Source organism: Scardinius erythrophthalmus (assembly GCF_964197995.2).
Source record: "Scardinius erythrophthalmus genome assembly, chromosome: 7".
Taxonomy (NCBI): domain Eukaryota; kingdom Metazoa; phylum Chordata; class Actinopteri; order Cypriniformes; family Leuciscidae; genus Scardinius; species Scardinius erythrophthalmus.
The window spans coordinates 37,924,191-37,951,738 of NC_138227.1; the positions used below are offsets into that span (position 1 = coordinate 37,924,191).

A 27,548-nucleotide genomic window follows, 5' to 3' on the forward strand; every position below is an offset into this window, starting at 1 on the left:
CTTCCCGGGTTTTATACGTAACTAACCCATGCAAAAAAGGGGGCATGGCCATATTTCTGCGGCTTTGTCGAAGAGGAGGAGTTATAGTGGAGAGCTGTAGCCATGCTGTCGAAAGTGTGTTATTTTCACCCAGCTGCCAGGTCTTCTGTGTTCGGGCTTCATACGGACGCTGTAGTTCGTCAACAATGGCTAAAATTTATGTTTGATTATGTTCCTGAAAATTTCAATCGTAATAGCTCTCTGTGCTGCGCATTTTACAGAATCCAGAATCTCCACGAATTCAATGCCGGATTCAACAAGAAACTGTTACTAAAACATGAAGCAGTTCCAACTTTACAACCAGAGACAGCAGTTGTTGGGCCACAACCTGTAAGTAAGACTTAATAATTTGAAATGTATTTGCATGTATAATTTCAGACGTAATGTTTTAGTTTTATCAAGGACGTAAACAAATGCCAGCGCTGGCTTTAGTAGCCACTTACACGTACAAACGCGTACAAACATTTTGAACCTGAATTTGTAATTATGCACTAATTTTGTAAATGTATTTTCCATGTATATTTTATGACGATCGATTTGATCAAGAACGTAAACCAATGCCAACGCTGTTTGTTTATAGCCAGTTAGTTCGATGCTATTTTGTGTGTATAAGACAAACGTGTATAAAGTTAAAAAAATATATATGTAGCCTAATCGCAGCAGCAAACTTCAAACTGCTGAAGTTAAAACAATAACTTTAAAAAACGGTATTACTCAGTCATTTATTCAGTTATATTAAATGTTTAATCAGGAGAAAACCGTATCTCAAAAGCTAACAAGCAGCAGTAGCATTTTCAAGTAACAGCATATCGAAATACATATATAATAATAGTAGATTAGAATAGAATAATAATAATAAAAAATGTACCATTCAGAAACGTTTTGTAAGAGCCGTTCTTGCGGAGGTTGCTTGACTCTCTTCATTGCCGCTTTCTGGGTCTGATATTTACATTTGACCGGAGCACATGCAACTTTCGCCCGTAAAGGTAATGGGCGTAAAGTTTCCGGACAACATGCACTACGCAGTTTAGCCAATTACAACACACAGGCCCAACTAACCAATCTGAGCCCATTGCCTGTTTCCGAGGGAGTGTTTTCATAGAATCAGGAAGTCAACCGGTCGTTCAAATGACAGAGGAGAAAGCGGCTTACAATAAAGGTGAAATTTATGAAAAATAAGACTTAAACAAAAAAAAAAAACCCGAAGACATGTTATATTGCACCCCATAAACACAATCATGCAAAGAAAAAAAGCAGTAAACCACCCCTTTAAAAAGTTAATTTTGAATAAAACTCGGGTTCTAATCAAAGCATGAGCACTATCTCACCTCTCAAGTCTCTGTTAAAATCATGAAGACGCCTGATCTCTGCTTCTAGTTTATTCCTCATGTTTTTTTCCAAAGCATCCCGTTTGGATGTGCTCTTCACTAAACTCTCATGTGCCTCTGACAGGTGCACAACTTCCACCTCCAACTGCAAATACAGCACAAACTCCCATTAATGCTGCACTGTAATAATAATGCCAGTGTCCTCCTGTCAGTGTGCTGTATTAAAATCATACTGGACAGTATCCCAAAAATATTTTCATCACCACAGCACAGATCATTTCTGCCACATTCCAATGAAGTTATAAGATAGATAGATAGAGTCAGACAGAAAAGTACCCGCTGTAGTTTGCTGGCCTTCTCTTTTTGCTTGTGAAATTCTTGTCTAAGGCTTTGGTTCTCTTCTTTTAGGATCTCCAGCATCTGCTTGGCATGGCTTACCATGGCATACGTTTCCCCTGGGAAAGGCTGTCCAAAAAGGGCCACACAAGAAGACAGTCCCTGGGTCTCAGATCCAGTCTGATCTAGAGGAAATCCCAGGGACTGAGACAGGGATATAGCCTGATATTGTTGCTGAGAAGCCTGTGAGGGCAGGATACAAGTCTCAGAAGCCATGGGACTGGTCTGTGTTTGTTGCTGTGATGAAGACAAAGGGCACTGTCTAAAATACAGAAAGATAGTGATTGAAAAGTGAGACAGATAATGTGTTAGCACCTGTTCATAATTAATACATAGGTGAAGTGTGTACATTTTCCGATGTTAAAACAGTTTATAATTTACAAGTTAAATAGATGTGAGTTAGTTTAATGCAGAGACAACTATAAATAAGTCACTGGTATGCTGGCTTAAATTATAAACACTGAGCCACCTTAAAACATTGTTTGTTTGATTGGTCGAACATGTCAGTGTCTGGCTCATCCAATGGTTACCTGTAATAATCTGTTTGGGGGAATTTGGAAACCATAATTTTTGCAGTTCCAATTGGTGCTGCTAGTGGCGCAGAAATGACACAATTCACCTTTACGTGTCTGTTACAATTACCTTGCTATATTTCTAAGTGGCACTGTCTCCAACATGGCTGCTCTCAAGGTATCACTGTAGAAGTGTCCCTGTTCCAGAGATTCTGAGTTGGAGTGTAATGTGGGCGAAAGCATAGTCTGTACCTTAAATTTAAAAGGATATTCTGGGGGAGGACCTCTTTGATCCAAATTCCATTGAGGTAAGGGTAAGGATGGTGGTGGAAGTTGTAGGTTACTCATGGAGGTCTTACTAGTTGGTGAGAGGGAATCTGCTGTATTATCATCAGACCCACAAGGAAAAGTGTCTCGTGAGCAAGGTGAATTGGAAGGTCCCACACTTTGCTTAGCTCCATTGCATTCTAGACTGAGTTGCATGATCCTTTCACTGAGTGAGCGAACATGACCCTGTTTCAACTCTGTCAGACCTTCATCAAGAGATGTACTACCAGTTCCCCTTTGCTGGGCCCATGCTTGACCCTCCACAAAAACTGCTGAGAGAGAAGTGGAAGAGGACGAAAGAGAAGGAGGGGAAGAGAGTGAGTGTGTGTTAGAAAATGATTGCAGATGGGAATGTGAGCTTGCAGGACTGTCAGACATTGTTGAAGACTGTATCTGCTGAACCTGATTGTGTTGGAGCTGACTTTGGTGTGCATGGCCCTCCTTGTGAAAGACATGGTTCTGATTTTGTTGAAGATTGTTTGAAAGGTTGTCTGGATTTTGAACAGTCTGTTGGTTGTGGCCAGGGATTTGGGACTGAGGGTCCATCAGACTTTGCTGTCCTTTGTACAGCTGAGACTGGATTTTAGCCTCCTCGTAAGACGGAAGTTCTAAGGTGTCAAATCCGGACAATGTCTGGGCTGCTTGGACTGCTTGACCTGTACCTGGGCTCACACCACAAGTCTTTTCCATGGAACTGCTGTCCACTTGATGCTCCTGGCCTTGAGGTTCCTGTCGGGATTGAAACTGCAAGGGCATAAACTGATATGAATGGGCTCCTTGACCCTCCTTTTCAAGGAGTAGGTTCTCTGAAGATGTGGGGTTGCTTAGCATCTGAGAACTGTCGTTTTCTACCCCTCCTCCAATTCCACTTGTTCCGTATCGCAGATGTTCTTGCATAAGCCTGTGAAGCACAGTTCCAGACGCACTCTCCTCAGAACTGTGCATGTCTGCTGCTGCAGGGGTGGGCAAAAAATAGCACGGATACGTACCGATGAATTGGATAATGTTATCTACAAAAGGAGAAGGAGCAAATAATTATTCCAATACTAATACAAAATCAAGAATGATTACTATATATATATATATATATATATATATATATATATATATATATATATATATATATATACAGTCATGGACATGACTAGGCTCTGGCAATTGGGCTATAGTTCTGCATGTTTTTTTTAATTGGTTGGATCTTACTTTTCTTTCCCCTTTTTACATGTTCACTTCAGCAACTGTAATAAAAATTCCAATTGGACACATTTTCTGTGTATTTCAACAATTCATTCACACTGGAAGCAATCAACACTTCAAATAAAAAGAGCATAAATTTAGCGCTGAACTGCTTACATAATACATATTACATGAGCATAAGTATGTTATATGCATTTATTATATGCTATATTCATAATATTCTTCTTTTTTTTTGTTTAATGGACCAATAAATTAGTGTTGTTGAGCGAATCTGTTGAGTGAACAATTCAATGGCTCACTCATAAATACAGTTAATGTCTCCACCTACTGGCATAATGATATAATCTTGAGAAAGAGTCACTGAAAACTCCCCATCACTGTGCGAAGTGCACAGACTGCAAAGACTGAAAAGACTGACAGCTTACTTACAAACACAGACAAACTGTGAAAAGACTTTTGGACTGTATATCAGCACTGCTCAGCCAATCAAATTCGAGAGCCAGAACTGCTGTATTATAATGGATGGCTGACACAACATGTCAAACACATTATATTCAGGAGGAATAAGGAGGAACTACAAGGATGTTTGATGTCTGTAGCCGGAAGCACTTCTGTGGACATTACAACTCCTAAAGCCCCAAAGGACATACTCTGGATTGTGCCACTAGAATTTTTATGATCTGTCATGTGTTTTTGTTATCTTTCGTAAGGTATTCTAACAACAACAAAAACTTACAAATAAGAGCCTACTCTATAATAAAAGTTACCTTTTCAAATGTTTTACTTAATTCAGAATAAAAGCATGGATTATTTCTAATTCCACGAGAATAGGGACCACAGAAAAACGAAATTTTTGCAATCACTTTCAGAACTATTTTTTTTCCAGCTGATGGAAGATAAAACCAATCAGATTCACCTGACTTCAAAAGCTTACGCATTAAAGCGACATCGCTGCATCGAGCGATTAGAATAAACAGATCGTTACCGTTATATGAAGGCCTATATCGTTCTTGATTTTGAAGAGGTCTAGGACATTCAGTTGTTGCTTCGTTACACGCAACTAATCGCATTCTCTTTAATACAATGTGATCATGTAAAAGATTATGTTTTGTCAGGTAACCTAAAGTGTTCTTTATATAACATATTTATGAACTGGTTTTATCATTATATCATTTATTTGAACTGAATCAATGTGGATCAGATCAGATAGAAATACGAGACAACTGCACATTTATTACAGTAGATTCAGTCAAAAAAAAAGTTCTATAAATAATTAACAAGACAACATATGTGAAATGACAGGAGGAATGAAGAGGGAAACATACCCCAGAAACCAAAAATAGAAACACTAGATGAACTTCAGCATTACGTAGCCAGCTAAAGCCCCACCGCAGTCCACATTACCGACAGGCGCATGAAACATTACAAGAAGCATATATTCAATTAATGTCCATGCAGTCAGATCTAAAAAAAAAAAAAAAAGTTGACTTTACTAAGTAGCTTATCCATTGCATTTGAAAAAAAAAAAAAATAATCAATAAGCATTATTAATAGATAAATCCTAGTGCTTGGCACATGCAGATATCTAAACTCCATCTGAGAGCTGGTAAACATGAGTCACGCATCACGTTACACTGATCACATCATCCGCTACATTGAATTCACAGAGGAAACTTTGAAAAACAAGGCAGATAAGCTAGCAAATTTATGTTGTCGCATTTACCCAGCGAGATCTTGACACGGATAACTCAATCTGTCAACGGGGGAGAGTTTTTGTAAGTAGGGACTCTCTGGAGCTGACCGAAGCGCTGCTGCTGAACACATTTGACTGGCTTGCAACAATCATGTCCATTCACTGTGGTATGGCAAGAATGTGTGTGTGTGCCCGACCCGCTAGCCAACATGCGTTCCTGGGTCCTAGCGCCAGTTAAGAATATAAGTGCGGGGGGGGGGGGGGATAAAGTAAAAAAATTGTCATATTCATTAATATTTATTTAACAGAAACACTTAGAATATATACAAACCTTATTAGATTGTCTAGATTGTCAATATGTTTAATCTGCCCTACATTAAAACATTTTTTTTAAATGATAAAATATTCATTTTAAATATTACAGTATAAACACTGTTATGCAAAGAATAAAAGGTTTTAACACTGTTGTTAAAACCTGATACTTAAAACCTGATATTAGCCAGATACTTTTTTGTGCACAAAACATTTGGAACTTCAGGAATCAGGAATCATGAATCTCAACAACCGTGACATGATGCATGTTGCATTGCATGCTGGGATCCATGGATGAGTTTTATAGTATGGTAGCTCCCAGAATGCATTTCAGCATGAAGCATGTCACAGTTGTTGAGATTCATACTGATGTCTGTGTGTGTTTAAATATATTAGCAGTTCAAAATGTTTTGTGCACAAAAAAGTATCTGATTATGGTATCTTATTAAAGTATCAGTGTTTATACTGCAATATTTAAAAAACATTTAATGAATTAAAAAAACATTTGATCAGTGATTACTCTTGGGTATGTGTGTGAGATCTGTGACCCTGATTATTTAATGATGATTATTAAAGTTAAAAACTCAAGGGTCAAAAGACCAATTAAAGCAAACGCTGATCACCTTAATGTGATCTATCTGTTTTTGCTGTTTAACCCTCCTCTGCTGAGATCTGTTAGTGTTTAACGTTCTGTTGGAATTTAAAGGGTTTCTGTTGTCTGAGTTTTGTGGGTCACCATTGTGCTGAAGAGTAGTGCTTCAATATATCAAATAATCTTTGTCTATAGTATTTATAGTGGGTATAACAAGAATTCACACTCCTGTTAAAATTTAAGTGTTTTGGGAGAGAAAATCATGTCAGGTCTTCAATGTACAGTAATATTGAAAACAACCAAATTCATACAACATACAAATATACATGTTTAAGTGCTTAATATGTGCCATGGAATACTGTGAATGCAGTCAACAAGTTCACTTAAAAAAAAGTGTGAAATTACATTATATTCCAGGTTAATAATTGCATTACTTTCACAGTAATTTCACAGTTGTTTTTAACTGCACTCTCAAAAAATGACTGTAAACAAACAATATCATATTGTATTTGTACCCAAGGTGCATGCAATGTAGCATAGATAGGTTATGCTGTATAGGTTTCTTTATACTTCTTGGTTTTATCTGTGCTGCTGAACTCATTTTTGGCTCACTTTTAAAATCAGTCAATAATGATTTTAAACTTAAAATCAGTCAATACGTTTATTTAATATTCAAGATGATCATTGTTTTAACAAATGTTTTTATTTATCACACTTCTGACTTGGCTAGATCAGAAATTTGAAAACTAATATGCATATTATGCAAGGCATAAATAGTTCTCACTTTAGATGAGCTCACAAAAATAGCTAACTGACAACTACTAAATGTTTTATAACTAGGCCTACCTGAATTAATCATGAATTACAGTAGGGATACTTGTTAGTAAAGCATTTATTTAACACATTGATTATTACTGCTTTATAAATGATGCATTAACTATTTACTAATGCTTAACTAATGTTTCATAGCATGCAGTTATTATAAAGTGTTACCGAAATATTTAGTTTCAAGTAATCATATTAAGCAGAGATCCAAACCGTCAAAGATACTAAACACTGAGCATTGTGCATATGTGTGTATGTGTAAAGATTACACCCTTAAGCAGCAGAATTGGCTGTCTAATCTGTCGAGCGGAAAAGATGCTAAACAGTATTCCACAGACGTGAAGGTGTGTAAAAAAATCTATGCATCATGATTTTGCTTTTATAAAGCAAAATCAAATACTATTTTACACAAGGTAAGGCACTCTCAAGACAAATGTTTTCCATCTACATTGTTCTAAAAGACTGTAGAAAAGGGGGGAAAACATCATAAAAAGTAATTAAAAGTATTTTCCTCTAGTAGTAATACTGTATCACATATCTTTCCTGCCACTTTTTAAAACTTCTTTAAAAGGTGTCCTACCTCTTTAGTTGCTCCTCTGTTACTTCTAGTATTGTTGGTGCTGCTGTGTTCAATAGTAATATTACAAAGAGGTTACTTTAGATGTTCTATAATTGTCCTTATAATGTGAAAAGTTTTTTCGACTGGAACTCAGAAATGCATGTTTTGTGTGCAAGCTTTTATGATGTTGAAATGGCACAAAATATGTAGCCTCAGTGCATGTGTCTTGACATGCTAGTCCAAGCCTTTTCACACACACTCTGCCCAGACATGCTAGTTCAGCAAACTCCAAAGGCCTTGGAATGGGAACAAGGGAGTGTGAGAAACAGATGTGGGTTGAGGTAGGTAAAATCTGAGACATAAATACAGACATACACAGACAAAGGAACATAGACAAAAATGTCAGAGATTCAAACATCCTTACCAGGTTTTTTTACAGTAAAATACTGGCAACACTGTTGCCAGTAATTTACTGTTAATTGTACAGTTCTGTACTGTAATCTACAGTATGTTACTGTAAAAGTGCACTAAAACTCGAGTTAACTAATTTCACTTATAGAAACCGACTGCCTTAAATTGACCAACTGTCATTTAAATGTATTAACTAAAATGTATAATGCATTAATAACATGAGCAAAGTATTACTGTGAACTTATTTCATTTGAAACCACAACAAAACTTTTGTAAAAACGTCTAGGATGGTTGTGATATCATCACAAAAGCCAAAAACACCTGATCATTTTCCTCTTGGCTCTTTCTTGCCATAACAAATGTGCTTTATAAACTCACTGTTACAGCAGCCAGGGAGAGATAAATGGTAAGAAGTCAAGAGACAAGAGACCAACTAAAGCAAATACTGATCCCCATTATGGTGACAACAAACTTTATTATTAACTAAATCTCTGTTAATTCTCAACAAGAACTTTTGTACATGTATGAAAGAAATAATCGTAAACAGGTTAGTAAACTGGTTTCACATTCGGTGGCTGGAAGTCAGTTGTAGTTCTTGTGTTTCTCTTTTTTTTCTGTTCTTGTTTGTCTGTCCTTCAGTGATTCTGCTTTTCAGGTGTTCATCAGTGTCTCAATTCACTCACTTCTTTTCATTCACTCTGTCAAGGGGACTATATTAGTGAACTAATGTAGGGAATAGTGAATGAGGGTATAGGGTGTGATTGTGAAAACAGCCTCTGAGCATAGATTTTGAGCGCTGTTAATTCACAGTATATTCCTGTAGGCTATTTTTATTTTCTACGGTATATTACTCTTTTAATGTAAAATGGTATGATATTGTCAGAATTTGGCCTTTTTTTACAGCAAGGGTTAACAGTGTATATAAAAAAAATACAGAAATTAAGCTTGGGCACATTTACTGAAGTTTAATTGGAACAATAGTTTACCCGCTCCACTTAGTGGTCATAAATACAAACACATTGTTTTCACATTGGTTGTCCTATCAAAATGATTTATGAAGACTTTTTGATATGAGTAGATATAAAGCAAATGGTTTGGCTGATTGATAACTACCTAAAATTTCCTCACAAGTCAGTTTTGGACATGTTTCATGTTGACATTTGTAAACATTTGGCTTTCACAATGTGTTTAATGGGGACTTTCCATAGACCTAATGATGTGTACCTATACTGTATAACACTTACCCTATACCTCTAAACCTACCAATCACAGAAAGCCTTCTTCATTTGTACATTTTCAAAAAAAAAAAATCACTTGATTGATTTAATAAGCTGTTTTCCTCATGGGGACCAAACAAAGGACACAAGGACAAGGATTTCAGATATTGCCATCTTTGTGGGGACATTTTGTACAAACTTGGAATGTCTGAACTTAAGTGAGCAACCACATGAAATAACTTATCTCAATACTCTGGTCCATGAAAAACTGCTCTCACAACAAATTACAGTATTAATTACAGCAAAGCAAGAAAAACTATATTAGTCTTTGAAATATGCTCAATAAAATGGAATGCTATTCAAAAAATAACGTCAATAATAACATAACATAAAGACTGACATGATTTACTGTCAAATACCACAAGGCGATCCCAGACAAACTAAACATGTCTCACTATTTTTCTCTCAGTGGCCATTTTTAGCTGTCCCAGAATTCAATGGGCTCCCACCCTTGACCATAATTACACATCACTCCTTGGGTTTATGCATGGGCGTTCCACATTATTTGGTCATGTGGATGTTTTTGCCTCTTTGCAAGCAAAAGAAGAAAATGCAGTCTTCAGAATTTGCTGCATTATGTCAGTTGTGTATAATCCACAGTCTAATTTTAATTGTAAATGAAACAAAGATAACAGATCTGTTATTTGAGGGAAAATGCATTGATTGTATTTTCAAATACAGCTTTAATATATTTGCTTATCAATAATACAAATACTTTTCTTTTATGTCAGGTGAATATTATTCAGAATATCCTGAATGTACTTCGCAAAAACAACACTGTAAAAACTAAAGGAGCCTCAAATATCCTGTTGGATACTCAAGGAACTTCAAAATGTAATTTAGGTGCCTCTAAGATCTTTCTCCTATAGTAGGGTTACTGGAGGAGCATTGACAATCTTTGAGGTTCTTGCTGGAACTTATGGGATCCTTTAAGCACTTTGTATTTAGTTCAGAGGTTCTGGAGTCACCTTTTCATTACCATGAGACCTCGAAGTGCTTTGGGGGAAAATAGAGGAACTTGAATGCGATAAAAGGGTTATTGGAAGATCTTTTAACATTTAAGTGGTTCCTGGAAGATCTCTTATGTTAAAGCCAGAATCTGGAGGAACCCAATGGTTCAGTGAGGCCAGAATAAGATTATTATTATCCTATTATTATTATTATTATTATTATTGTTATCATTATTATTATTACAGGCTATACTTAAGTTTGATTCAGTATACATACAGGTGAAAAAGACGTACTATTAAATGTATTAAAAATGTACTTGAGTGTGTTTTTAGTAGACCTTCAATACAAATATACTTTAATGCATTTTTAATAGGCAACATTTAACAGTAGCCTATGTCTTTTTCACTTGGGTAGCATTTAGTAGGCCTATAGGCAACTTTATTAAATAATTTAAACCTTAAACAAAAACACAAAATAATAATAATATTAATAATAATAATATGAAGAAGAAGAACCAGGAGGAGAGAGTTTTATTCTGTTTTGTTTTATTTTATTCGAAACTGCTGCTATTCCTCTGCTGTCGTCGCTTCAGTGATGCTCGCGCTGCTCGCGCGCAACAAAGCTCAGCTGATCGACGTCATCGGGTTTGAACTTTGAAAGTAACGGCTCTCCTCATCAAAGCTTTCGCCGTTTGTTCGGCTCTCCATTACAAGGTTTGTAAACTCGCCAAATATATATATATATAAATACAGAGAGTATACCCACTATATATTCAAACACACATAAACTAAATTTATTATACATTACTACGTTTTTACAGTGTTTACCCCTCGTTTATGGCACACTATCTGGTATGAAGGTTTTAGCCGCGATGTTAACTAACGTTAACTTACGTTGATCTAACGAACAAATGGAAATATTGACTTATTGTCTTAGATTGATTTAGTCATTCAGTTCAACATATTCCTTACAATTGTGTCGTCAAATTGCTGATATAGCCTAACTAATTTAGCTGAATAACAAAAGCAGGTTAATATAGTTTGGTATGTTTTTGTTTAGCCTTACTTTAACTTACTACATGCCCTCATTCTCTCAAATACCATTTTAAAGTAATTTATGGTCAATAAATATTTTGCTTTGTTCTTTTGTTTCCCCAGAACAACCATTCCATTTCTAAAATAATCTGAACATTTCAGTGGCAACATTGAATTACAGTAAGTTACCTGCACCACACGCAAGTACTTTATTACTATAAACTTTCTCTGTGTGAAATTGTATTGTTTGACTGTGACTGTGTACTTGTGTTTTTTAATCAGTTTTTTTTTCTGAAAATCTTCCCTCATGCTCTCAAATCTCATTAATGTTACTCAGAAAAATAATATCACGTTTGGTTCACAAATAATGCTATGCATTTTTTCTTATATCTTTATCATTTGCATTTGAATATAAGACATTTTAACTCTGATAACTTCAAGTTTGTTCTTTTTCTACAAAAAAAAAGGAAAAAAATATTATATGGCCTCAGAAGACTTACAACACAACGGAATGACATAACACATGAGTTGTGAACTCATTGATTATTTTTAGGATCTTTTCTGGGACATTTTTTGGAGCTTAACCATTTTTACATAAATTGTTTCATTGAACTGAACCAGACAAGTGAACAAGAATGGTTTCATGAATGATTTACACTATTTTCTGCTTGTGTTTCATACAGTGTAAGCGATCGGTGACTGGGGTTGCATTATGCCTGAGATCTGCTTTTGGGTTCCACAGACAGAAAGTCAAACAGGTTTGGAACATCACAAGGCTTAGGAAATTATTTAAATTTCACAACTATCAATTTAATACCCTTACTAACAGTAAATTTTGTACTTTGCAGAGATCTCGGTAAGCTGAAATACAAGTTTGATCAAGAATAAAAATCCTCCTGTAGACCTGAAAATCACTGAAGTGCCTAGACCATCCACCAGAAAAGAGGAAAAACAAACGGAAAACTATGCTGTACCTTTTCCCTTTTCTTACTCTTTAAGTACCTCACACCAACTTGGTCCCATAGTGACATTTTTGACCACAAACAAAATTGCTGATCGTGTGGATTCTTATTGAAATGACTGAATTCACCAGTGAACATTCACAGAACAACAGATCATTTTACTGCACCTTAATACTGTTTCCAGGTCGAAGCCTCTACTTCCTCTATCTTGTTTCATGAGAATACTCAACAACCATTTATGAACACTGTTGATTCAAGTCACACATTTAAGCTTTTCAAAAGCCATAGTGTACATTACAGTCTCCAGTCTCACGGCATCCCGGACTTCAACATTTTATGAATCAAAATAGCTGAATAACTAACCATCTGAGATTTCGGTATAGAGATAAAGGTTAGGATCATAATTTTCAGGAATATTACAGCACAATGAGTGCATATTAGCACTGTTTGTTTGTTTTTGGCATCTGATAGAGCTTTTGGACTTGGAAACAGTGATGTTAGACTTACCATCGGACTGAAACACAAATGTGTTAAAGTTAAGTGAAGATGGACATTTTTAATTAGTCAAAATGTTTTTCTTTTTACATTGTTTTTTATTTTGTGGAACATGTGTTTCCATGCATTTTGTTGAGATGTATTTTCTTGTTTATCTATTGTATGGTTGATTATTCATGTTGCTTATGTATTATATTTTTTTGTGTATTCATTGATATTAATTGTTAGCTTTTTTTCCCATGTGCATGGAAGTGTATGTATAAAAATGAATATCAAATATGTAATAAACAATTCTTATTTTGTATTTGGTTCAATTTGTTTATTATAATAGAAGTTAAAGGTAACCATAGTAACAACATGAAATTAAATATAAAAAAAAATTAAATTTGGTTCCTGGAGGCACCCAAAGTGGTTCCACACAGAGCCTAATATTAGAGTTCCTCAGGAAACCTGTGTGGTTCCTCAGAGAACCGCCCCTTTTTAAAGGGTGCCTAGAGGATCTACAGACGGTTCCGCCGGTGTGGCAAAGTGAAGAACCCCAAAAGGTTCCTCCAGGCACCTTTTATTTTTACAGTGAACTTTTCAAGGACAGTGATATTCAGCAATATTAAATTTCCTGGCCTATATTAACAGCCTCGTCCTTGCATGTCAGCTATAATAAAGTGCTGCAAAAGAGTACACCGAAAAATACAATAAAAGATTTAGTATTTTCTCAACAAGTGGGTTAATGTATTAGGTGATGGTAAAAGCATTCTTTGGAATCATGTGGAAATCATGTGGTTATATTTCCGATATGCTTTATCTGTTATACTTTTTAGCAAAAAAGACATCAGAAACAAATATTTTGCCACATTTTTCCACCTTTACGAAACCCTCGGCAGTTTTCAGCTTGTCGGACATGTCGGTACTGTTCTTAGTTCAGTGTGATACTTCAAATAAACACGAAGTTTACATGTAGATAACACACTTTATATGATGCACAGCGAGGTGTCACATATCCACCATTACCAACAACCACACAAAACAGAACCCAGCGCATGCGTTATCCTTTTCACACCTTGAAGCCCGAAGTGAACAGTGTAGAAGGGAAATAACATGTTAACAATCTACCTATACTTTAAACAAAAAACAAAGAAAATATAAATAAAAATGTTATATATTAAAGAAACCATATATAACAAAGGCCACAGTTACCACAACAAATCAGTTGTTGCATATGCAGTTGAAAGTGTTCAGTCTTTTCAAATGTACTTTCCACAGTCCTTCACTAAGTGCTTTCGATAACACCAGAGCAGACGCTCCATTTTTGGTAAGACAGTCAGCGAGTTGAGTTTATGTGTCCAGAGTACGTTCTTTATCTTTTTACTCTATGAGGTCCATTATGCTGCTTATTTCCAGTCGAAGTCGTTTCTCAGTGACCTGTTTTGTTGACTAAAGGGAATCAAAGTGGTTATCCATCACACAGACCAACAGAGGAGCATTCAGCTCAGCATTTCCAGTTGTGAGCTCAGAAATGAGGGTAGCCAGAAAAATAACATTGTCTATCTGACAGGGCCAGAGTTTCCCCTGCCAGAGTACTCCTCACCATACATCTAATTATCTTATTGCCAACAGAGAGGATAAAACTTCCCTTCTCCTCCCATGAGACCAATCAATGTTCCCCCTTGTGTTCCCCCATCAGGGAGACTTTCAAGCATCACTGCAAATGATAAAGTTTCCCAAACGCTTCCCCAAAGTTTCCCAAACGTAAAGTAATACTGTTTCCCAAACGCTGAAACCTGAGTCACTTTTATAGAGTTAACCCAGCAGGCACAGGATATAGACTACAACGTCGGTCAGACATTGGATTTTGGTTGAAAATGAAAGTTGATGTCTAAATCCAATGTTTGTTTGACGTCAAGCTCCAACGTTGGGCAGTAGTTGAATTTTGGTTGGAATAAACCAAACAAAAAGGTGAAATACATGGCCGTACACTTATTACCAGCTTCACTTAAAACTAACCAGATTTACTTTAATTTAATTTCCAGTTTAATGAAATCATATTTTGCATTTTAAAGTCACCATGATGGTGGTTAGCGTTTGCTTTAGTTGTGCCCTTGACTCTTTAATGTAACATTTTTTCTGACTGCTATAATTGTGGGTTTATAAAGCACAATTGTTGTAGCTAAAAAAAGCCATGCTTTTTGTTATCCTAAATTAGATCAGGTGATATTGGCTGTTTATTGATGATGACATCATCATGTAATTGCCTGAATCCCTGATCTTATTCAGTGTCTAATGCTTCGATTATATAGTATTTGTGTTTTTAATATTGTTTTATTCATAATAGAAGTCATTTGATTCTACAGCATATATAGCAGTGCTGTTTATCAAATAATATATATATATATATTCATCTATGGCATTACTTAGAAGCACACAAGACATCAAGAAACAGCATATGAATCTCAACAATGGTGACAATCAAACAAAATATCCAGATAATCAGATCAACTCTGAGCATAAAACAAGCTACAAAAAATCCAGCTGCATAATTTATGAATGCCACAATGCATGCTGGGAGATATGGGTGAGTTTTGATTGGTGGTAACCATGAAGCATTTCATTGATTGTCACCATTGTTGAAAGTCATACACTGATTCTTGATGGCTAAGTAATAATATAGAGGAAAATGTTTAATGCATTAAATGTTTTTAAAATTCTTTATATAACTTGGCAAACAACATTGCTCTTATGCTTTAAAATTAAATGGCTTCTATTATGAAACAAGGCCTATATAATCAAAACATTAGACACTGAATAAGAGCAGGGATTTAAGCAACTACATTATGATGATTTCATCATCAATAAACAGCCTAATTCACATGATCTCTTTTTCTCTAGGCTCTTTTGCCACAACAATTGTCCTTTACAAACAAACAATTATAGCAGTCAGTGAAAATTTAATACTAAAAAGTCTAGGGTCAAGACTGAGTCCAACTAAAGCAAACATTAACCACCAATGGTGACTTTAAACTATTGATTTCATTAAAACGGAAATTAAAAGTCAGTCTGGTTAGTAATAAGTGAAGCTGGTAATGCTGTTTGTGGAGTTGTTTAAAGATTGTATCAGTGATTTCAGGCCCAAAAAAAAAAATTATCACATTCATCTAATCTTTCCTTTTTGTTGTGAGGTTTTGAGCTCGTGCACGGCTGCACACGAAGTCGGAGCTGAAGAAGAAGCTGGCTCAAAACCTCACAACACCCTCCCCCTGTCGGTGATTGGTTGGAACACTATTTGTTTTGGTTTTGAGTGGTTGGTGAAACCAATTGTTTTTGTTTGCAGATCTCAGAGCCTAGGCTGCCTACAGAGACGCGTTTTTTGACGGCATGCTTATGGGGTGGGCAGCTAGCGGATCGTTAGGAAAGATTAGATGAATGTGATAATTTTTGGGGGGGGGCCTGAAATCACTGATACAACCTTTAATCCTCCCCTGCTGAGATCTTCACAGATTTAATGTGCTGCCATGCATGTCACATTTTTTTTGCGGTGCTTATTCCAACCAAAATTCAACATCTGTCTGACGTTGGAGCTTGACGCCAAACAAACGTTGGGTTTAGACGTCAACCTGACTTTCATTTTCAACCAAAATATGACGTCTGACTGACGTTGGATTAGTTGGAGTCCAACGTCTTCCTGACGTCACATTGACGTATTGTGCCTGCTGGGAAGCTTTCTAATGACCGTATTTGTCTCGTGAATAGACTGGACTGTAGCATTTGATACTAAGCTGCTTGCATCAAACATAATGTCTTGTTTGTTCTGCAACCCACAGAATCTGTCCTATTTTTGACCTAAGCTGCTCTTTTTCAGTCTCATTAAAGGGGTCCTATTATGCCCTTACGAAGTCTTGATTTTGGCTTTCGGGTGTACTAGAATGTTTTCATGCTTGATTGTTCAGTCTGGTTGAGCATGTCATTTTCGATGAAGCCTCTCCTAGGAAATGATTGGCAGTGCCTTGCGTATGTTTGGGAAATGTCACGTCTCTAATGTAAATATCAACAATGGCGTCAATTTCAAACCATTTCGAGCTTGATTCAGACACTGACAATGTTAACGAACAAGAGGATTGTGCTGAACAGATTTCAACGGACGGACTTTGCAAGCATGGTTTTCACAGGACGTTTCAGAGTGGTATGTTTTTTTTCGATGTTATCCAGCATTTAATCTTGTTTGTCGGAAAAGTATGTTAATACAAACAATAATCAGTCACAAAATCATGGATCGGTGGTGGGATGGTGATCAGTCTTACAAAAGCAAGAGCTTACAAAAGCTCAAGTAAACACCACATCAATACTGTAATGTTAGTTAACAGGCTAGCGGAGGCAAAGCTTTGCCCTTCGTTTACATCATAGCAACTACATAAAGCTTATAATTGGAACTGTTAATAGAAAGCACAACTACAAATAATAAGACATACTTACAAGTTGTGATCCATAAACAACAGATTGTCTCGTCAAAATGGTAATGCATATGGCTACGTTCATCAGGAGAAGCTTTTGTGCGTACACTGTAAAAAATTGCTGTAAAACAGTTTTCCATTAAAACAGCAATATACCGTAAAAAATGCATTCTGGGTAATATTTGTCATTTTCGAGAAAGTATCCTACAGGAATGTACTGTGAATAAACAGCACTCAAAGTCGACACTCAGAGACTGTGTTCCAAATCACACCCTATACCCTCATTCACTATTCCCTACATTAGTTCACTAATATAGTCCACTTGACTGAGTGAACAATTTAAAATTTAATTCAGTAAATTTTCTAAGTTAATTCAGACACTGATGAACACCTGCTGTTAACAAGCAGAATCACTGAAGGAAAGAGGAACAAGAAGAACAGAAAAAAAAGATTAAATCAACTGAAGATGAAATACATTAAATCTCTGAAGATCTAAGCAGAAGAGGATACGGCATTACCAGCTTCACTTATTATACTATTACTTATTATTTCTGTCAGACGTCTACAAAAGTTTTTATTGTGAATTAACAGAGGTTTAACTCTAATGTGTTTCATTTGAAGTCACCATAACAGTGATTAGTGTTTCCATTAGTTGAGCTCTTAATTCTTTTTATACCTTTTGCCTTTTTTGGCTGCTGTGACAGTGTGTTAGACAAAAATTACAATTCCCAAACCTGCAACATATGACATTGTGACAGTGGTAGAGGTAACATTGAAAGAGTAGCTGTCTGTGATTATATGGACACACACACACACACACACACACACACACACACACTGGGGACATCAAGACTCGAACCAAAGAGCAATATCAGACACTGATTTGTACTGGTGTCTGCTGACTTGGACAGCTCTACAAGCCATACAGTAATGCTCCGCCCAGAATGACGTCACATGCACGCTGTAGTGACGTTTCCAGTTCAGGTAACGCTGATAGAGGGAGTGGTTTCGGTCCAGGTGTTTCAGGTACGCGGCAAGAGCCCGTGGGCCAATAAAATCTTGAACGTGTATGAAGGCATCAGCAGGAAGAAACAGTTCATAATTCTCCCGTGGCGGTCCCAAAACCACTGGCACTGCCCCTGATAAGAGAGCGTTTCTCCACAGTTTCTCCGTGATGTAATCTGTGTGCAAAGAGTTCTCGAATGCCAGGTAGAATTTATACCGGGATACGGTTCGCACTACGCTATTAGATATCAAATCACGCGCATCACGTCCAAAAACATCCACATGTATATATCGCCGGAGATTCCGATAAAATCGCACCCTTTCGTGTTGCTCATTCCAGTTGCTAACTATCCAGGCGACGATTCCACGCCTGTGCCGCGCACTCACCCGTGGAGTCTCTCTGTCTCCCCTCCGGGGCTGCAGGTACCCATATGGCAGAAACACGTCCGAGCCTCGACGGTATGACATGGTAAGGTTAAACACCCCGTCTAGTCCAATCAAAGAGCCGGAGTGACTCGGAGATTCAAAGTTCATCCAGATCCACTTTTGGCGCGGAGGCCGCGGAGCGCTGGGGAGGCTCCATTTGCGCATCAGTTCGCGGTGGTGTATGATAACGGCATCAGCGCGGGTGTACGCGTTTCTGTTCGTGGTTAGGGTACAATCCTGGATACCATAATGCACAGCACAGTCGGGCAGGGGATCCCGGTTACCGAAGGGCCTCCACCAGATCAGGAGCGTCACATTGAATTTCTCGGCTCGCAACCGACCATGCGTGGAGGCGTCTAACCGCGACAGGTGGAAATTCGTTAGACTTAAAACGAATAATACTACCGCATACCACACAGCCAGAGCGAAAACCCACCAATATGGCCTCGGAACTATAAACACAACGCGACATTGTTTCTGTCGGGACGCACTGCTCACCTTTGCAGGTATATCTGTATGATTTGTCGTCTGTCCCCGTCTGGAGTGGGTGTCCATATAGTATATAGCCTATATAAATTATACTATCTGTCCTTCACCCGTTCAGCACAATTGACTCCTCTGACCATCAGAGGTTAATTGCGTTCTTTTATCAGTCCAACTTGTTTATCCGGTTTAGCAAAATATTTCTGAATGTTGTAATGTTTTTCTTGTATTGTATAGGATCCAGGATTTGCTCGTTATGAAGCTGAAAGCTCAGAGTGAGTTTACAACTTCCTTATGGAGAGTTAGTGTGTGTACTTTACTCTGAACTTGCCTTTACTGTTATATTACAGGTGCTCGACGTGGCAGTGGGGTCAAAACCGGGTCACATCTCAAAGGGGTCTTTGTCTCCATGGAGCCACGAGTTTAACTTGAGAGCAAAACAAATTCACCTACTTCAACATCTCTCCTCACAAGTATATAGGAAGTTTAATATATATATTAATGTAGAGCAGAAACTCCAGTGTTAAATTAACTCTCCTGAGAGTTTATTTAACTCCACACTCAAGAGTGTTAAATTAACACTGAAGCAGAGTTAAAGTTAATGAGATTATTAAGTGATTAATTAAATGATAATTGACCATTATTGAAGAGCTGATCATAACAAGCAGAATCACTGAAGGAGAAAATCACTATTTTTAAGTCACCATTATAGAGATTAGTGTTTGCTTTAGTTGGTCTCTTGACCCTTATATTTCTAACTTTAAATTTTGTTTGAATACAGCATCACTGTAATTCTAAAGTATAAGTTTTAATATTTTCAATAATAGTCAAAGAAATTCTTAAAACAAGTTCTGAATAAAAAATAAATATTTTTTTGGCCATTGTAGATATCAAGATTCAGTGTATGAATATCAACAATGGTGACAAACAGAATGTTCAATAAGGAAAAAGAAATTACTAAGACAATTCAGATCATAATTTATTCATACCGCAATGCATCATGGGAGCCATTAATGAGTTTTGATTGGTGGCACCCAGAATACGCTGCAACATGCTTTATTATTGTCACCATTGTTGAGATTCACAGGCTGATTATTGATGTCTTTATTCCTAAAAAATAGCTTTTTAGAAATATTTATGATTATATTGAAAATGCTATAAATCATATGCTTAGAATTGTAAGTCTGTTGTAATCAGCAAGGTAAACCTAACTCTCTAAATGAGTTCAGTGATTTCAGTCAAATGCTGATTATGTAAAAAAATAAGCCAAATAAACTCCCAGGAGAGTTAATTTAACAGTTTTTGCTGTGTGCATAGTTGTGGCTGTCCACCCATTTTTGTATATTTTAATGTATTTATTCCAGTGTGTGTTCTTATTTTTTGTAGGTTTGCATTCATTGTTGTAAAACACTTTGGTCAACTTGTGCTATTTCTAATGGTATTTAAGTTTGACATTGTAAGTATTAAAACAACAATTGTATACTGTTTCATTGTAATTTTTTTATAGTGCCACTAAATTTGTGGACAAGAGAGCAAAACAGCTTGGTGAACTGTAACAGGACTCAGGATCTCACACACCTTAAAGGCAAACACACACTTCACTTTCTCGTAAAAGCTTTTGTGGCTGCTGCCAAAAGATTCCAGAGGACATTGAACAATTGTATTCTTTGACAGACTACACAGAATATTTGTACTTTAAACATTAATTTGTCACGTTGCAAGACAAATGAAATGAATGGCAAAAGTAATTAAAATGGTGATCAATTGCAGTGCCTAAATTACGTGCAGTACTTCCACATATGCATGAAATGGTTTAATTTAAAAATGATATGCATTGAAAGCATTTTTAAGACAGTAGTTGAGATAACTGTTGTGTTCATACACAATGTTTGGTTGATATGGTACTGCTTCTCCCTGCAAATGCATAATCACATCATTCACAGACAACAAAAAACCTTCTTGACATGCTAAAAATGTTCAATGATTATAAATACACTGTTGTGAACATCTTATTACCTGCATGCTGATGCATTACGATCGTGAGTCTTTTTAAAAGTCAAACTCCTCTATTTTCCATAGAACATAGCATCATTTCAACAATTCATAAGACGCATTTTTAAGATTTATGTCAGTAATTAAAGATTTGCGCACGTGTCATTATATGTAAAGTACATGTCAATATATGTAGTGCACATATGTGTCAATATATGTAGTGCACATATGTGTCAATATATGTTATTACAGGGCTCTGCCATCTCAAACAGTCTGTGATGTTCACTTGTGCGATGTGCGATGTCATAAGCGGTCTCTCCGGCACTGTTTTTCAGTCCTGCCCGTAGGGTGCGTTGTGAAAGCAATAGCTCAATCGTCTTTCCAGCTGCAGCATTTCCCGCCACCAGTTGTAGTGGTGTGAGTCGGCCCCTTGTCATGGCATTGACCTCTGCCCCCCATTGCAAAAGACAAGAAGCTACAGCAGCGTGACCCCAGCGACAGGCACTGTGTAGCGGCATCCAGCCATCGGTCGTTCTCGCATGAAGATTCGCTCCAGCATTCAAAAGAGCAGAGACCGCGGAATAATGGCCACCATAGGCAGCACGGTGTAGAGGAGTGTAACCATCACTATCATGACAATTAGCGAGCGTTGGGTCCAATGTGAGGAGACGTTCTACTGTTGCTAACTACGAAAGAAAGAAAGAAAGAAAGAAAGAAAGAAAGAAAGAAAGAAAGAAAGAAAGAAAGAAAGAAAGAAAGAAAGAAAGAAAGAAAGAAAGAAAGAAAGAAAGAAAGAAAGAAAGAAAGAAAGAAAGAAAGGAAAATGCATCAATACTTAATTTCATCTTTCAACGAGCAACTGCCATTGAGGTGAATGCTGAAAGGTAATACTATTGGTATTGTAGACCAGTTTTCAGGTAACCAATACAAGCAACCAATACAATAATATTTTATTAAGTTTACATTAAAATACAATTTATTCTAAAAATTTTTTTGCTTGTTTATTACATAAACAAGTTTATGTGCTTTTAACCCTAACTTATGTGCTTATATCATTAACTTTCATGTTGTTGTTTTTTGCATAACCTGCAAAAATCGCTCGATTCCATAGCTGCTTCTGCAAACCGCTGATCAACACGTTTGGTTACACATTTCCTGCCTGGAGTTTTCGCGTCGCTCTGATTGGTTGAAGGACTATCCAATTGTGTACAGAGTCATTTGAACTATAAGTAGAAAATACTTAATGATTAATCTTAAAAGATTGAGCTTGGTCTGGTGACAGCCAGACTATCTCTTTACAGTAGTGTAATAAAAATAAATCTTAATGTTGAATTTCACTGCATCTACACCCCTCTATTTATGTTGTATACTGTAAAAGACATTGAGCAGTAAAATGATTCCTGATTGCCAAAGGGAGGTTTTTGTAAGTGTTTTGAATTGATCTCACTAGTGTTTAACACTATGTTGTAGGGTGTGTGTTTTTGAGGGCTTTGCGTGTCATTTCTAAGGGCAAAATTAGTTGAAGATTGAATGGTTTTGAGTGGAGAGCTTAATTTTGACCTGAAAATAGGAAGCATAGGGATTTGTGTTTAGAGTTTTGAGAAAAGGCAAAAGTGTTCAAGCAATCAAGAAAAACTGTAAAAGGTAGTTTTTGTTTTAAATTTTGACAAGGATTTTTGTGCGGTGTATGCAATGGAGAGATCTTATGGATACCGACCTCTGCCACTCTACCATTGGAGCAAGAGCAACAGTCAACTTGGATCACGTGTACCTCATAAAACAATCACTTTATTGCCTTGATGTCAATGAGTTGTACAACAGTAAATCAAGGTTTGTGGATACAACAGAAATGAACGAAAAGGGCCGTAAATGGAATACTACCTGTCGCAAAATTGTCTGTGACTTCTCTTATAGAACAAAATTTCATTGCTAACTCTAAATCAGGGGTCGGCAACCTTTCTGTCATGACGTGCCTTTTTTTTTCAGGTTTAAATTAGACTTTGAAAAACAAATTTCCAATGGGCCTATGTACACTTGGTCATTCATGAGTTTTAAATGATGGGATAGCTATCCGTTTGTTCCATTTACACTGGGCAACATAACCTTGTCTCCGCAAAACAAATATAAATCTAATCTTCCCACGCCATATATTCAAATTTAACGGAGTTCACGTCAAAGAAAGCAAGATATGAGCTTAATTTTATATATCATTCATCAGACAATTTCAAGATCAAAGAGCGCAACTGGAGAGAGAGCGGCATCATCACTGGTAAGATCATTTAGTGTCACTACTTTTAATGAAGACAAGCTTTAGGATGTGAGCTGAACTTTCAGTTTCATACACCTTACACTCACACCTGACCCTGCCTTGATGCATTGATTGACAGGGCGGATTGCATTTTCAATTCCACATTGAATTTTGCTACATTCATTGAGGGACATTTAATGAAAATGTAATCGCAAGTGTCTTAACTGTAAGTGTAAATGCAATTAATCATGTAAAATGTAATCATTTTGCTACAATTTTTGTTTGAACAATGCATGTTAAACATATCTTATCATTTCTGTAATACATTTTCATTTTTATTTTGCAACTATTAAAACATGTTAAAACTAGCGTAGGAAATAGCAAATTTAAATTATATAATTGAATTTAAATTATTTTGCTCCAAACGTTCCACATTTGCTATGGAATTTTTTTTTATTTAAATACATTGCCATTTTGCATATTATATTTCAAATTGAATATACGCTTCAATACAACTGGAGTGTAAGCCTAATGTTCAATAAAGACAGAGAACTGCAAACTGCTCGTCTGAATTTATTATATTTTGAAAAGACAAGAATGAAGAATAATGGAATTGTACACCATAAACGTAAACAAACAGAACAAGTGTGTGTCCGTACTGTATGTGTGTGCGTATGAGTGAGAGAGAGAGCACAAGAAAAAGATTTGCTTTTCCATAATAACTAATAAATGCATAATACATAATAAAACATAATTTTGTGGCAAAAAACTTAGAAATAATTTGTCGGTTTTATCCTTTTGTTTACTATATTTATTTGCTTGGTCAGTGCCATTGTGGTATTTTGGTTTATTTGTTGTTGTAGCCTGTAAAGACCTTTGATATATAACCAGTCGGTTTGTGATTGTATTGTTGTATAGTATTATAGCAAGAGATCCGTGATGGTGATATTCAACTGTGTTCAGTGATGAGCACCAGTGCATTCAAAAAAGTTATTTATAAATCATAGCAAATGTTGCATCAGACATGAGGCCTATACAAATGCTTAGTAATTTTTGAATGTGTTTGTTTGGGAATAAAGGCTTAACACATTTGAATCCACAGCATGCACATCTCATCATTATCCTACTTTATGATATAGAATTGGACATTGTCTTCATATAGTCTTCTCTGCATACCTCATGTTGTTGTCCTCCTGTACCTTAAGCATTTTTATATATTGGATTAAAGAGCAGAAAAATATGCATTATTCATTAAATAATTTATATCATTGTTGTATGTATGACCGGAGCACCAGACACTCTTTCTCACTTGCACATATACACACACACAATCCCTGTGTGCCAAACTAAAATGATGCCTTCAGAGGGCACTGAAGTGTTTAATCATTATTTAAATTTATTTTTAATAAAGATAACTATAAATCAGTTCCAAATTACACTTATTTTTGAGCCCCACACTTTTCAGCACTCCAAAGCTGAAGCACCAAAGCACATTGCATGGTTAAGAGCAGAGGCGGAGCCAGACATAGTAAACATTCGGAACTGAGCCCAAATCTAGTTTGTCCAAGGGCTTTTTAATACAGCGTAACAGCTTTACTGACTTAAAAGGAACTTTGTCGTACTATGTTGGTGTAAAGCTCATAAAATGATCAGTGTTTCCCACAGGATTTGGTAACGCTATGTTGGGTAGACCTTTGCCCCTGTAGGGTGGTCTGAAAATTTTTCACATTTTAAAGCTACATATTGTGTAATTTTTTAAGTTGATTCTCAGCAAAATTATATGTGCTCATTCTTGTGTAATTACTTCCACCAACTAATCAAGTATTCTCGTAAGCATAGAATCTGCCATTGAGAATACATACGGGGGAGTCGCCGAATGGTGGCAGCCATGTTGCGCCTCCATCTTGAAAATACATTAGCCAAAGAGGGACAAATTTGGAAATTCAAGCTGTGTAATAGTAATCGGAAGAATATTTGTAAAAGTAACCTCATCACTTGAAGGAACACTCATGGACGAAGTCGAACTGGAAGCCATGTTAATCTTAGAATAATACGGCCACCGTAGGAGTTAAAACGGCCTCGGAATGCAAAAAATTTTGAAAGCTTGCTTGAATCTGAGCTCTGGCGTGCCTGTGCAAAGCACGTTACAATATTGAGTTGTGATTGGTCAATCATTGTTATTTGTAAATCGTTAATTATACAGAGAATTTCGAAATTTAATTTACATGATAAAGTTTACATAATACACAACACTGTTAATCTAATGGGGATCGAGCAATTGAGCCCTGATGTTAGTACAGCCATACAGGAACAGTTTCTTCTCACAGACACATTTCCCTCTTAAACAGTTAAATGCCTTCCAAGGTATATGAATGCAAGTGCAATACTCCCAGTTTAGTGCAATATCTTTGTAAATTCATCCCTATTTATTCATATTATTTACAATACTGTAAATGTTTATTCTGATTAAACATATCTGTGTCTTTATACTTTTTTATATTTTATTCTTAAGATGTATAGTGTCTTCTTGTTGTATTTATATGTGTGCACTGCAAAGTTTCAAAACCAAGCTAAATTCCTTGTTTGTACAAGCACACTTTAAATAAAGCTCTTTCCGACTTTGATTCTGAACTTGAGCGACTACACCCACCCTATGAAACACGGATGTGATGTGACATCACGATTCTCACGATTTTTTTATTCTCCATTTGATCTCCGATTGAATCTCCATTTCATGATCCCTTTAAATAAGAGATTCAGGATTGAAAGCTCGAGATAAAGGTCACTTACTCTATTCTTCTCAGCAGCCCATAATATCAGTTCAGTTGGAGTGTCTTGTAATTTAAGCTCCTGCTGCTGATACCATTCCTCAGTGTGGCAGGTTTCATCCTCCTCATCTCCTTCCTCCTCTTCCACCCAGCCGCTCTTTGTCCCCACGGGAATCATGTGGCCATGAGACTCCAGCAGGTCAAGCTGGTTAAAGCCTTCAGGAAACTCCATCACTGAGAGAGTGAGAGAGAGAGTGAGTGAGTGAGTGAGTGAGTGAGTGAGTGAGAGAGAGAGAGAGAGAGAGAGAGAGAGAGAGAGAGAGAGAGAGAGAGAGAGAGAGAGAGAGAGAGAGAGAGAGAGAGAGAGAGAGAGAGAGAGAGATGAGATGTGATACCCAAAAAGTAACATCATATGGACCCTTTTAAAGCATGGCAGAAAGAGAAGTAAACAGCCTGATTGACAAAAATGATCAAACGAACAAAACGTTTTTCATTAACTTAGTAAATATAGGGTTCCCACGTTTATAAATAATTACAGACACACATTTGGTTCTTATAAACATTGTTTAAATCGTTTAGATGTTTATTTCATGTTTATGATATTGCTAGAAAAATAATGAATTCGAATAAGGACTTTAGACGTAACGTTACATTGGTTTACCATGATTTAACATTCGATACCCTAATTGCATCATGATGCCACCACAGTAACGTTACCTTCTTATGTAGTGGCTGACAGATCACTTTATATCGATGTTACGGTCTCTTTGAACTATTTACTCTTATTTAAACTAGTAAACACTTGCTTTTCATCGAATGACATGTATTTTCCCCAGAACTCACCGATGATCAGCTGTGTTCACGTTCTAAGCACACCATTCTATTACCAACATGACTGTGTTATATATAAATATTTATTTTGTATTTCTTCTTCTTCTTCTTCTTCTTCTTCTTCTTCTTCTTTTTTTTATTTTTTTTTATGGCGGTTGGTAAACCAGTTTAAGGTGCATTTCCGCCACCTACTGGGAGGGAGTGTGAAGCCTCGATAAACAAAAGGAATAAATAAATGAAATAAAATGAAAAAGAAAAACTCTGTATTTCTTAAATATTTTAGAAGAATATCATACACCCTTAACTGTTTCTGTGCATTCTGAAATATATTATTAACTGTAATGACATTAATTTCCATATCTCTTCCACAGTTTTTCAACACGTGATTTCTTTCTCTAATACGCAACTTGTTTTGACGCTGGGAAATATAGTTTTTTGTGCGG

General features: G+C 36.4%; 3 protein-coding genes across 5 annotated transcripts in view; all 3 read right to left on the reverse strand.

The window, feature by feature from the left end:
* amotl1 (angiomotin like 1) overlaps window positions 1-5,676 on the reverse strand; it is a 50,143-nt gene extending 44,467 nt beyond the window's left edge. The window contains exons 1-5 of one of the 3 annotated variants that reach the window (XM_081370787.1): window positions 5,523-5,676; window positions 5,125-5,263; window positions 2,406-3,612; window positions 1,704-2,025; window positions 1,368-1,512 (exon numbers count right to left, since the gene is read on the reverse strand). In XM_081370787.1, coding sequence (XP_081226913.1) covers window positions 1,368-1,512; window positions 1,704-2,025; window positions 2,406-3,547 — 1,609 coding nt within the window. In that variant the 5' untranslated portion in view covers window positions 3,548-3,612; window positions 5,125-5,263; window positions 5,523-5,676. The remainder of the gene's footprint in view (window positions 1-1,367; window positions 1,513-1,703; window positions 2,026-2,405; window positions 3,613-5,124; window positions 5,264-5,522) is intronic. The other 2 variants (XM_081370786.1, XM_081370788.1) reach the window with 2 other exon arrangements.
* A 12,522-nt stretch (window positions 5,677-18,198) lies between these two features.
* Window positions 18,199-19,338, reverse strand: LOC308693840 (alpha-(1,3)-fucosyltransferase 4-like; the record flags this gene model as incomplete). The annotated part of the gene is made up of 1 exon (XM_081370931.1): window positions 18,199-19,338. One exon carries the CDS (start codon window positions 19,336-19,338, stop codon window positions 18,199-18,201), a length of 1,140 nt encoding a protein of 379 aa, XP_081227057.1.
* A 1,276-nt stretch (window positions 19,339-20,614) lies between these two features.
* On the reverse strand, window positions 20,615-27,303 carry ankrd49 (ankyrin repeat domain 49). The gene is made up of 3 exons (XM_081370790.1): window positions 27,118-27,303; window positions 26,297-26,508; window positions 20,615-21,944 (listed from the first exon to the last, which is right to left on the reverse strand). The coding sequence occupies exons 2-3, from the start codon at window positions 26,504-26,506 to the stop codon at window positions 21,492-21,494; spliced, it is 663 nt and encodes a 220-aa protein (XP_081226916.1). The 5' UTR covers window positions 26,507-26,508; window positions 27,118-27,303; the 3' UTR covers window positions 20,615-21,491.
* Between the last annotated feature and the right edge of the window lie 245 nt (window positions 27,304-27,548).